Here is a 13,111-nt window from a genome sequence, read left to right on the forward strand (position 1 = left end):
AACTGAACACACTAATTTTGGGGGCCATGAGCAGACCTGGAACTCTTTTTATAGGAATCCTTGCAGCAGCAGCAACAGGAACAAGAGGAAGCTCTCAAGCAGTGCCGGGAGGAGCATGCTGCTGAGCTGAAGGTGATTCTTGCACGGTGATGTTCCTGTCTATGGGTACCAGGTACCGCTGCAGGAGAACATGGGCTTCTTAGGCAATGGTCTGAGCCATTGTTTGCTTTGCAGAGCAAGGAGAAAGAGCTTCAGGATGTGCGGGATCAGCTCCAGCAGGCCCAGGAGGAGCGGGATGGTCACATGAAGACCATCAGCAGCCTGAAGCAGGTCTGTGGTATCTCTGTGGTCCCAGACATAGCCATGGCCGAAACTTGCATAATGAGGCAGGGAGGGTGTGCACTGCAGACGGCTGTGCCTTCACCTGCCCGCTGTGCCTTCTCTAAGCACAGGAGGTAAAGGACACAGTGGATGGGCAGCGGATCCTGGAAAAGAAGGGCAGTGCTGCGGTAAGCTAGTGAGGCCTGTGACCTCCTCCCCTCCTTTCTGGACTCCCTGGGCCCCAGCTCTTACCCCCTCTCACACACACCTTTAGCTCAAAGACCTTAAGAGGCAGCTGCACCTGGAGCGGAAACGGGCTGACAAGCTGCAGGAGCGGCTGCAGGACATCCTCACCAACAGCAAGAGCCGCTCAGGTGAGAGGGCAAGCTGGGTGAAAGTCAGCCCTTGGGCTGCCTTCTGTACCTCCTTTAGCCTTTGCTCCAGCCCTCTGTCCTGCCTGAATTCTTTTCTCTTTCTGCACTGTCTGCTTTTTTTCTGTGTCTGTGTCTTCTTACTACCTTCTCTGTTCCTCTCTGCCTAGTCTTCCTGTTTGCTCCATATCTGCTGTTACTTCTCTGCTTTCTCTACCGTTCCTATTCTTGTACTCTAGAAATCCTCACATGAGTTTAGGATCCATGATACAAGCCCCAACCCCCAAGTCATTCCCCTCTAGGAACTCACAGCGAATCATGGGACACAGAATCCCATAGGCAACAGCACCTCACTGTCTTCTCCTTCTCCTCCTCTTTTCAAGACGGGGCTTCTCTATGTAACAGTCCTTGCTGGCCTCGAACTCACAGAGATCCACTTGCCTCTGCCTCCTGAGTGCTGGGATTAAAGGCGTGCGCCACCACCGCTCAGCTAACACTGTCATCTTCATTACTATCATCACTGTTATTAGCATTGGGATTTTTAAGACAGCATCACTTTGCAGCCCAGGCTGATTTCAAACTCATGGTGCTCTGCCTTGGCCTCCTTAGAGCTTGGTTACAGGCATAAGCTGCCACGTCTGGCTTGTTCTGTTTTCAATATACTGCTAACTCAACACACGATACTTCTGGCAGAAGACATGTCTACACAAACCTGGAGTTGTTTCTCTACCTTTTCTTGCTTGCGAGTAGCTGTAAATACATCGAAATAACTCAGATTCAGTAATGGTTTTGATGCATTTCTTAGATCACAGACAGGCTTAGAGAAAATTGCCATCAACTGAGGTGCTAGGGGAATCCTACTCGGGCACTGCATCCTTTTTGGAGATTCTTTGGAGTTTCCTTCAGAGTATGCTGCTAATCCTTTCCCTGATACCTGGAAGCAGCTATAAGGGCAGTGTCACAAACTCAGTACCAATGCTTTCTGTTTTCTTTTTGAGATGGGGTTCTTCTGAGTTGCTAGGCTGGCCCTGAACTCCTCACCTCAAGTAATCTACCTGCAGGCATGGACCACCATGCTCAGCAAGTGTTCAAGTGATATGGCAAAGCATATAGCTCTCACCAAACCAATTTCTCACTGAGACAATCAACCTCCTGAAGGAACCTCTCCTTATAATAGTGGTGTTTTGTCATAGATTAATTTAAGAAGTGGGGAATAGATTTGAATTTCATACTGTACAGCTTTCTTATCCATTAGATGGGACTAGGGTCTAGGTGAAAGACTACAAGTCTGTCTCCATCTTTGTTCTGAATGTGTCAGTCTCGTCATGTACTGGCTTCCTGTCTGGGCTTTCCCCTGCATGTGTGTGTGCCGCTGTGCACTCTCAACTCTCTAGCTTCCTTTTTCTACATCAGTGTCTGAAGCCACTGAAATCTGGTATCTGCTCCTTGCCCACACCCAGCCTCACCCACTTCCCTTTCTTCTACTGGATATGCATACCAACAGAAGTGGTTCCTTGATGCTTCCTGATCCAGATCTTGAGTTTGCGTGCCTACTCAAGTTTGTGTCTTTTCCTCATTCCATCACTGGAAAAAAAATCTCTGTTTGTGCCTCTTTCTGCTGGTTGCTGTCCCAAGATTCCAAGGGACTCAGGTTTGTTTTTCCTCCACTCCCCAGGCCTTGAGGAGCTGGTTCTTTCTGAGGTGAACTCACCAAGCCGGACCCAGACAGGGGACAGTAGTAGCATCTCCTCTTTCAGCTACAGGGAGATTTTGAAGGAGAAGGAGACCACAGCCGTCCCAGCCAGGGTAAGGGGCAAGTTTCACCTACTAAGACTGGAGGTTCCCATTTTTCCCTCACATGAAATTGTCTACACTGACCTTCAGACAAGCAGTTCTTCTCTGTCTATGTGCCTATCTATCTATCTATCTATCTATCTATCTATCTATCTATCTACTATCTTTTTCTCTGTATTTATGTGTTTGTCTCTGTCTCTCTAAGGCTAAGGAATGAACATGGGACTTCACACATACATGCAGAACACGGGCCTCACATATACACATACATGCAGAACACGGGCCTCACATATACACATACATGCAGAACACGGGCCTCACATATACACATACATGCAGAACACAGGCCTCACACATACACATACATGCAGAACACGGGCCTCACACATACACATACATGCAGAACACGGGCCTCACATATACACATACATGCAGAACACGGGCCTCACACATACACATACATGCAGAACACGGGCCTCACACATACACATACATGCAGAACAAGGGCCTCACACATACACATACATGCAGAACACGGGCCTCACACATACACATACATGCAGAACACGGGCCTCACACATACACATACATGCAGAACACGGGCCTCACACATACACATACATGCAGAACACGGGCCTCACACATACACATGCATGCAGAACACGGGCCTCACACATACACATACATGCAGAACATGGGCCTCACACATACACATACATGCAGAACACGGGCCTCACACATACACATGCATGCAGAACACGGGCCTCACACATACACATACATGCAGAACACGGGCCTCACACATACACATACATGCAGAACACAGGCCTCACACATACACATACATGCAGAACACGGGCCTCACACATACACATACATGCAGAACACGGGCCTCACACATACACATACATGCAGAACACGGGCCTCACACATACACATACATGCAGAACACGGGCCTCACACATACACATACATGCAGAACACGGGCCTCACACATACACATACATGCAGAACACGGGCCTCACACATACACATGCATGCAGAACACGGGCCTCACACATACACATACATGCAGAACACGGGCCTCACAGATACTCATACATGCAGAACACGGGCCTCACACATACACATACATGCAGAACATGGGCCTCACACATACACATACATGCAGAACACGGGCCTCACACATACACATGCATGCAGAACACGGGCCTCACACATACACATACATGCAGAACACGGGCCTCACATATACACATACATGCAGAACACGGGCCTCACACATACACATACATGCAGAACACGGGCCTCACACATACACATACATGCAGAACACGGGCCTCACACATACACATACATGCAGAACACGGGCCTCACACATACACATACATGCAGAACACGGGCCTCACACATACACATACATGCAGAACACGGGCCTCACACATACACATGCATGCAGAACACGGGCCTCACACATACACATACATGCAGAACACGGGCCTCACAGATACTCATACATGCAGAACACGGGCCTCACACATACACATACATGCAGAACATGGGCCTCACACATACACATACATGCAGAACACGGGCCTCACACATACACATGCATGCAGAACACGGGCCTCACACATACACATACATGCAGAACACGGGCCTCACATATACACATACATGCAGAACACGGGCCTCACACATACACATACATGCAGAACACGGGCCTCACACATACACATACATGCAGAACACGGGCCTCACACATACACATACATGCAGAACACGGGCCTCACACATACACATACATGCAGAACACGGGCCTCACACATACACATACATGCAGAACATGGGCCTCACACACACATGCATGCAGAACACGGGCCTCACACATACACATACATGCAGAACACGGGCCTCACACATACACATGCATGCAGAACACGGGCCTCACACATACACATACATGCAGAACACGGGCCTCACACATATATATACATGCAGAACATGGGCCTTACATATACACATGCATGCAGAACACAGGCCTCACACATATATATGCATGCAGAACATGGGCCTCACACATACACTGCATGCAGAACACAGGCCTCACATATATACATACATGCAGAACACGGGCCTCACACATACACATGCATGCAGAACACGGGCCTCACACATACACATACATGCAGAACACGGGCCTCACAGATACTCATACATGCAGAACACGGGCCTCACACATACACATACATGCAGAACACGGGCCTCACACATACACATACATGCAGAACACGGGCCTCACACATACACATGCATGCAGAACACGGGCCTCACACATACACATACATGCAGAACACGGGCCTCACACATACACATACATGCAGAACACGGGCCTCACACATACACATACATGCAGAACACGGGCCTCACACATACACATACATGCAGAACACGGGCCTCACACATACACATACATGCAGAACATGGGCCTCACACACACATGCATGCAGAACACGGGCCTCACACATACACATACATGCAGAACACGGGCCTCACACATACACATGCATCCAGAACACGGGCCTCACACATACACATACATGCAGAACACGGGCCTCACACATATATATACATGCAGAACATGGGCCTTACATATACACATGCATGCAGAACACAGGCCTCACACATATATATGCATGCAGAACATGGGCCTCACACATACACTGCATGCAGAACACAGGCCTCACATATATACATACATGCAGAACACGGGCCTCACACATATATATGCATGCAGAACATGGGCCTCACACATACACATGCATGCAGAACACAGGCCTCACATATATACATACATGCAGAACATGGGCCTCACACATACATGCAGAACATGGGTCTCACACATACATGCAGAACATGGGTCTCACACATACACAAACATGCAGAACATGGGCCTCACACATATACATACATGCAGAACACAGGCCTCACACATATATATGCATGAAGAACACGGGCCTCACACACATCCATGCAGAACACGGGCCTCACACATACACATACATGCAGAACACGGGCCTCACATATACACATGCATGCAAAACATGGGCCTCACTTATACACATGCATGCAGAACACAGGCCTCACACATATATATGCATGCACAACATGGGCCTCACACATACACATGCATGCAGAACACGGGCCTCACACATACACATGCATGCAGAACACATGTCAACATTTACTGTTCTACTAAGGTGCAGTCCCTGCCGCTAACAAACATTTTGTCAACTTCTTCCCAAACTCATCAACTTAAATTAATGCTGATCTATGGGAGGCCAATCATTCTCTCTGCCCCTCTATTTCATCACCATAGATTAATCCCACCTTCCTAGTGCTTTAAAGTACAAGCATTGTGGGAAGTGCACCACTCATGTAGGAAATCCTGTTTTCTAACTTATTTGTTATTATTTTTTTTTAGATAGTGTTTTGCTATGTTGATCATGTAGACCTCAACCTCATAGAAGAGATCTGTGTGGCCTGCCTTCTGAGTGATAAGATTGAATGTGTGTGCCACCATGTCTGGCTAGTTATTGCTTTTTAAAAAAATTTATTTATTTTTATTTTGTGTGTATTGGTGTTTTGCCTGCAGGTATGTCCATGTGAGGGAGCTGGATCACCTAGAATAGAGTTACAGACAGTTGTGAGCTGTTATACGGGTACTTAGAATCGAACCCAGGTCCTCTGGAAGAGTAGCCAGTGCTCTTAACCTCTAAGCCATCTCTCCAGTCCCTATTTATTGCTTTTTTAAATAGGTTTTTGAGACAGGGTCTCTCTCTACATAGCCCAGGTTGTCCTGGAACTCACTGGGCATTATCTGGCCTCAGATCTGCCTGATTTGCTCCCAAGTACTGGAATTAAAAGACATGTGCCCTGCCGGGCGGTGGTGACACACACCTTTAATCCCAGCACTCAGGACAGAAGCAGGCGGATCTCTGTGAGTTCGAGACCAGCCTGGTCTACAAGAGCTAGTTCCAGGACAGGCTCCAAAGCCACAGAGAAACCCTGTCTCGAAAAACAAAACAAAACAAAACAAAACAAAAAGACATGTGCCCTCGCGATTAGCCTTAAATAATTTTTTATTTTCGTTTTATATTTATGTTCTATCAGCATGTACCCCACCTTCATGCAGTACTCTTAGAGGCCAGAAGAGGGTGTCAGATCCACTGGAACAACAAGCTAGTACAATAGCTAGTTGTGAGTTGTCACATGGGTGCAAAAACTGAACCTGGGTCCTCTGGAAGAGAAGCCAATGCTGTTAACTCTTGGGTCATCTTTCTATCCCCTATTTAATTTTTTTCTCTTTCTTTTTTCTTTTTTTGATATTGAATTCTTACTATGTATCCCAGACTGGACTTGAATTCATGTTCCATTTCCATCAGCCTCCCAAGTGCTGGGATTATAAGCATGAGTCACTGTGGCTGATTTCCTTTATCATCATTATTGCCATTTGTCACATCATGTTTCCTGCCAAACACTTTTTATTTGGATTTTTTTTTTTTGGTTTTTCGAGACAGGGTTTCTCTGTGGCTTTGGAGCCTGTCCTGGAACTAGCTCTGTAGACCAGACTGGTCGCGAACTCACAGAGATCCACCTGCCTCTGCCTCCCGAGTGCTGGGATTAAAGGCGTGCGCCACCACTGCCCGGCTTATTTGGAATTTTTTTAAATCATTACACAATTAATATGTATACACTGCTAGACATTTTTGGTGGAAATTTTTATCGTTTTGGTTATAAACTTAGCTATAATAGCTAAATAATCTCTCCAGCCCTAGTAGGACAGTTTTGAATTTTTGTTTTGTTTTTTGTTTTTTTGAGACAGAGTTTCTCTGTAGCTTTTTTTTGTTTTGTTTTGTTTTTGTTTTTGTTTTTTTTTTTTTGGTTTTTCGAGACAAGGTTTCTCTGTGGTTTTGGAGCCTGTCCTGGAACTAGCTCTTGTAGACCACGCTGGTCTCGAACTCACAGATATCCGCCTGCCTCTGCCTCCCAAGTGCTGGGATTAAAGGCGTGCGCCACCACCGCCCGGCTTCTCTGTAGCTTTGAAGCCTGTCCTAGAACTCACTCTGTAGACCAGGCTGCCCTCAAACTCAGAGATTCACCTGCCTCTGCCTCCCGAGTGCTGGGATTAAAGGCATGCAACACAACTACCCAGCTCCTGGTAGGACTTTTTAAAAATTTTTTGTTTTTGTTTTAGTTTTGCGAGGCAGAGTGTCTCTGTGTAACAGTTCTGCCTGTCCTCGAACTCACTGTGTAGAGCAAGCTGGCTTTGAACTCACAGAGATCTGCCTGCCTTTGCCTCCTGAGTGTTGGCATTAAAGGCATGTGCCACCATCACCTGGCTTTTGAAAAATATTTTTAACTAAAAAATTTTTACATTAGGGAGGCAGAGGCTAGTGAATCTCAGAGTTCAAGGCAAGCCTGGTTTACAGAGCAAATTCAAGGATAGCCAAGGTATTTGTTTATTTTTGTGTGGTTTTTATGCATATATGTGTGCACCATATGTGTGCCTGGTGCCCACAGAGGTCAGAAGAAGGCATCATATTCCTAGAGCCAGATATGTATGGATACGGTAGTGCTCTGCTATATGGGTTCTGGGAACTGATTCCTGATCTTCTGCATGAGCAGCGAGTGCCCTTAACCACTACTGAACCATCTCTCCAACTCCTTGTTGGACGTTTTACATTTTTTTTTTTTGCTTTTTTGACACAGTTTCTCTGTGTATCCTGGAACTCACTGTGTAGACCAGGCTTGCCTCAAACTCAGAGGTCCACCTGCCTCTGTCTCCCAAGTGCTGGGATTAAAGGTGTGCACCACCACTGCCTGGCCTTCTAGAGGACTTTTAAAGTGTCCTTTTTTTTTTGTAAAAGCTAGCATTCAGCTTCAGAGTAGACCTTGGTTTTTGTTGTTGCTGCTTGTTTATTTTTTTCCTTATGTCTTTATATGTCTGTTCTGATGCTATTTTCCTGACATCAGCTGGTGGAAGAAACCAAACCATTTGACCTGTAGGAAACATCCCACCTTTAGATTTTTCTGCTTGCTTCTTAATGGTACCATTTAGCTTGTTCTACTGTTGCTTCCATTTCCTGTCATCTGGGAATTAGATGTCATTTGCTTCCTTTCGTCCTCTCAGTAGCACTCTTGTGGTGGTGGTAACACTGTCTGCCTCCCTTTAGGCCAAAGGAAATGTGGAGTTTCTAGGAGTGCCAAGTCTGGCCTTCAGCTGCTGCCTCAGAACTTATAGTTGCTGATGTGCCTCCACCCCCCTAACTCAGGTGGATGGGTGATGCTGAGAATGACTAGATTTTCTCTCTCTTCTTTCTTGTAGTCTTTATCTAGCAGTCCTCAGGCCCAGCCCCCTCGGCCGGCAGAGCTCTCAGATGAGGAGGTAGCTGAGCTGTTTCAGAGACTGGCCGAGATACAGCAGGAGAAATGGATGCTGGAGGAGAAGGTGCTGTCTGTCTACCTGCTAGTCCCCGCGTGAAGTGTCCTGGGATGGGGCTGGAGGTGGGAAGGGTGTCTGGCTGGATCCTCATGGGAGGCAATGTCAAGTTCAGGGGCTTGAGATGGGGTGGACCATCTTGCAGGTGAAACATCTGGAGGTGAGCAGTGCCTCTATGGCAGAGGACCTCTGCCGGAAAAGCGCCATCATTGAGACCTATGTCATGGACAGCCGGATTGGTCAGTGCTCCTTCCCCAGCCCTCACCTCCAGTGCAACCTTCACCTGCCCCTCCTTTTCCACTGTTCTATGCAGCTACTTCTCTCTTCTTGACCCATGGAGGGAAAGCTGGGAGGCTTTGCATTATTACGTGGCCTCCCTTTGTCCTTACCATTTCTAACCCTGCATTCTCTAGTGTTTTCCCAGGACTTTTCTTCTATACCCTTCTTTCTCCCCTGCTTTCTATTTGTTTATGTATTTTTTATGTTTCACTACTTAGTAGCACTATTATTCTGTTTCCATTTTTATTTGTTTGCTTATTCTTTGAAACTGGATTTTGCTCTGTTGCCTTGGCTGGCCTGGTACTTGCTTTGTAGCATAGGCTAGCCTCAGACTCTCAACAGTTCTGCCTCAGCCTTCCAGGTGCATGACTGTACCTAGCCGAACATCTTCATTTGTTATATCTTCCTTCCTGTTCTCTTCTCTGACCTCCATGGCTATCCCCTCCTCTCCTATCTGCTACCTTCCCTCTCCTTTCTTTTATTCCTTACTTTCAAATCTTCCCCTACTTTCTGATTTTTCCTAGTTTAGCAATACCCACTGACATGCTCTGAGGGTTTACTGTGCGCTCTGTGTGTCACATGCAGTCATATATATGTTCCCAGCACCATGAGTTAAGAATTATCCCTATTTTTGAGTCACATGACTAATGACAGCTGGGTTTCATCTATCTAAGCCTCTGCCCCCAACATAACATTGCTTTTCTCCCTCCCCTCCTGCCTGCTCTTTGCTTTTCTCCTGTCTCCTTTGGCTCTGCCTACTCTCCTGTTCCCTGCCCCTGGCTCTGCCGAGGGGGCGGTGCTCAGCCTGGACCCTTGCAGATGTGTCTGTGGCAGCAGGCCACACAGACCGAAGTGGGCTGGGCAGTGTCCTGAGAGACCTAGTGAAGCCAGGCGATGAGAACCTTCGGGAAATGAACAAGAAGCTGCAGAACATGTTGGAGGAACAGCTCACCAAGAATATGCACTTGCACAAGGCGAGTGTGGACCACCTGCCTCCCTACCCACAGTCCTTGGCTGTGCCCTTCCTAGTTGCCCTTGTCCTCCCAATACCACCTTCTACTCATCGGCCATCCTTTCGTGTTCCTCTCTTCTACCCTCCGATCAACTTACCAGTTGAGCCTACCACTCTTCCATCTGTCCTTCCACCCACTCATCCATTCAGTTTTTTTTTTTTTGTTTTGTTTTTTTCAAAACAGAGTTTTTCTGTGTAGCTTTGGAGCCTATCCTGGAACTCGCTCTGTAGACCAGGCTGGCCTCGAACTCACAGAGATCCGCCTGCCTCTGCCTCCCAAGTGCTGGGATTAAAGGCGAGTGCCGGTGATGCATCATTCTTTCATCTATTCAGCTATCACCCTTTCCCCCACCTACATGTCACACGCCTACCTACCTTTTTGTCCTCTACAAAGTTCATTTGTGAACCTATTTGTCTGCCAAAGATTCCTGATGAGTTCACCCACACAATGATTCCCCCACCCACCCAAATATTCCTTCATCACTAAGGGAGTCATACCCAGGTCCTACCTTGGAGAAGCAAGTGGACATTTGTTAGATGAGAAGGTAGTGGATCTTCCCATCCAAGGCCTGATACCACTGGGCTCTGGTTAACCCAACAGTCCATTTAACTACAGATAACATCTCATAGTTGCTACCAGAGCTGCTGCGCCCTTTGTCCCCTTCTCTAGCTCCTGATGGATCATTTGTTTCTTAGGACATGGAAGTTCTATCCCAGGAAATTGTACGGCTCAGCAAGGAATGTGTGGGGTCCCCTGACCCGGACCTAGAACCTGGAGAAGCCAACTAAAGATCTACGGGCTGCACCTACTTCCATTCCCTTCCAGAATGCCATTCACTCCCTGGGTTGTGGTGGGAAAATAGAGGCTGGCACCAAATGTAATATTTTAGGAGATGGACATTAAGAGGGCTAGGAGCCTATCTATGGCTGGTATTGATGACCCCCATCATATGTCCAGAGGCCCTTGTGGGGGAAAGATCCTGAGGGAAGGGCATGGATTTTTTTCTTCTTGGCTCCCAGGGGCATCTGCCTTCAACTCTGCATGAGCTCTCCCTCCCAGAGACCAACTCTTTTCATTTTATTTTTTAATTTATGTTTGGAAGCCTGGCTACTCTGCATTTGGGACTGGGGATGTTGGGTGGGGGTGCAGTCCATGCTCAATGTTCCAGCAATGTGTGTATGTGTGTGAGTGTGTGTGTGTGTAAAGGCTTTGCAGCCCAAATACCATCTGGCCAGATGGGCCCACCAACTGACTGTGTGGTCTCTTTCTTTTCAATCGAGGGACGTGTTGGGAGTGGGGTGGTCATTGCACTGACTGTGTGGTCTTGTTTTTTTCAATCGAGGGACGTGTTGGGAGTGGGGTGGTCATTGCTCTGGAATGGGGAAGGTGGCCTCCAGCTCCAGTTTTTCTTCTTCCAGTCTCAGTTCACCTGGTTGCTGACAGACCTCTCAAAGGGAGTAGCAGAAATATCTGCAGATATGGGGGGGGTATTAAATTGAGGGTATAGATGAATGAGCAGATGGGAGGGTGGATAAGTGGTTAGATGGACTGAGAGATAAATAAGTGGTCGTATGGCTGGAAATTAATGCATAGGTAGACGGATGCATGGCTGGATGAATAAATGAGCAGATGAATCTGTAAGTGGATAGAGTATGGGTAAATGGAGGTACAAATGGACAGATGGATGTCTAGCAGGGTAGACAAATGGATAAATGGGTGAATTAACTGTGAGTAGATTGATGGATTTATAGATAAGTTGGGAGTAAACTGGCAAGGCTAGAGTGGAATTATGGATGCATAAGCGAATGAAAGGGAAGGGTAAGTTGGAGGCATACATGATGGGGGAAGCTGGAGAATGCATAGACCCATGGAAAAAGGTCTTTAGGAAAAGGTTGGCAAACGGTTAGAAGCTGAGGGGTAGGTAGGTGACTGAATGGCCAGAGGGGTACCTAGAGGAATGGGTAAGGTCATTGGTTATGTGGGCAGGAGGATGGGTGGGCAAAAGAATGGACAGATTAGGAGTATGAAAAGTTAGCAAGTGAGTATCGTGGGTGGGCGGGTGGATTGAAAGGCTAGGCACTCTCATCAGACACCGTTAGTTACTTAAGACCAGGCATCCTGCCAGGCCTTACCTGTGCCCACCCCATTCACATTGCTTCAGCTGATGCTCAAAAGGACACTGTCAAGTTGGGATAATTCTGACAACTGAGAAAACAAGTCACCTGGTTAAGGGCACAGCAAGTCTGGCGAAGCTGGGGTTAGAACTCACAGACTTATCCCAGAGGCACTTGGTGCTCTGCGTTCCGAAGGGCAGAAGCAGATCCCACCATGGAAAGAGGTGTGATTTGAGGGCATGGGATACAAACAGATGCGAATTCTGCTCCTTTGGCAAGGGGCCTACGGGTAGGGAGTGGTACCTGGATTGTCCCCATCTGCACTACCTTTGCTCGGCATCTTGCATCCTCAGACTGGAAGGTGTATACTGGAGCCCCACAAAGTCTGGTTTAGAAGTTGGGCTCTGACCTATGCCCTCCCCCCAGAGTGGATCTGGAGGCCTGGTCATCCCCACCAGTCCCCCCTCCCCCACCTTTCCCCGCCCTTCCACGGGGGGGCAGGGAGGGGACACAGCACTGCATCATTCCCCGTGGCACTCCGCTCTGGGGCCATTAACAGACGCCTCCCCATCGATTGGTTCTGCTAAGTGCTGCTGATTCAGACGGGTGGGGGTGAGAGCCCCTGGGGGCAGTGGGGGTAGGAGCTGGGCAGAAAGAAGGGGGAGTCCAGGAAGTAGGAGGTGGGGAGAACTGGCAAAGTTCCCTGCCACCCCCATT

The 13,111-nt window shown here is 47.7% G+C and overlaps 1 protein-coding gene across 9 annotated transcripts in view; it reads left to right on the plus strand.

Annotated features, from left to right (window-relative positions):
• Gripap1 (GRIP1 associated protein 1) overlaps nucleotides 1-11,533 on the plus strand; it is a 33,841-nt gene extending 22,308 nt beyond the window's left edge. For 8 of the 9 annotated variants that reach the window (XM_075958653.1, XM_075958656.1, XM_075958654.1 and 5 more), the window contains 9 exons: nucleotides 55-132; nucleotides 235-330; nucleotides 453-509; nucleotides 596-695; nucleotides 2,368-2,498; nucleotides 8,875-8,997; nucleotides 9,134-9,227; nucleotides 10,087-10,241; nucleotides 10,976-11,533. In XM_075958653.1, coding sequence (XP_075814768.1) covers nucleotides 55-132; nucleotides 235-330; nucleotides 453-509; nucleotides 596-695; nucleotides 2,368-2,498; nucleotides 8,875-8,997; nucleotides 9,134-9,227; nucleotides 10,087-10,241; nucleotides 10,976-11,068 — 927 coding nt within the window. In that variant the 3' untranslated portion in view covers nucleotides 11,069-11,533. The remainder of the gene's footprint in view (nucleotides 1-54; nucleotides 133-234; nucleotides 331-452; nucleotides 510-595; nucleotides 696-2,367; nucleotides 2,499-8,874; nucleotides 8,998-9,133; nucleotides 9,228-10,086; nucleotides 10,242-10,975) is intronic. The other variant, XM_075958662.1, reaches the window with a different exon arrangement.
• Nucleotides 11,534-13,111: the final 1,578 nt, after the last annotated feature.

Source organism: Microtus pennsylvanicus, chromosome X, assembly GCF_037038515.1.
Source record: "Microtus pennsylvanicus isolate mMicPen1 chromosome X, mMicPen1.hap1, whole genome shotgun sequence".
Lineage (NCBI taxonomy): Eukaryota > Metazoa > Chordata > Mammalia > Rodentia > Cricetidae > Microtus > Microtus pennsylvanicus.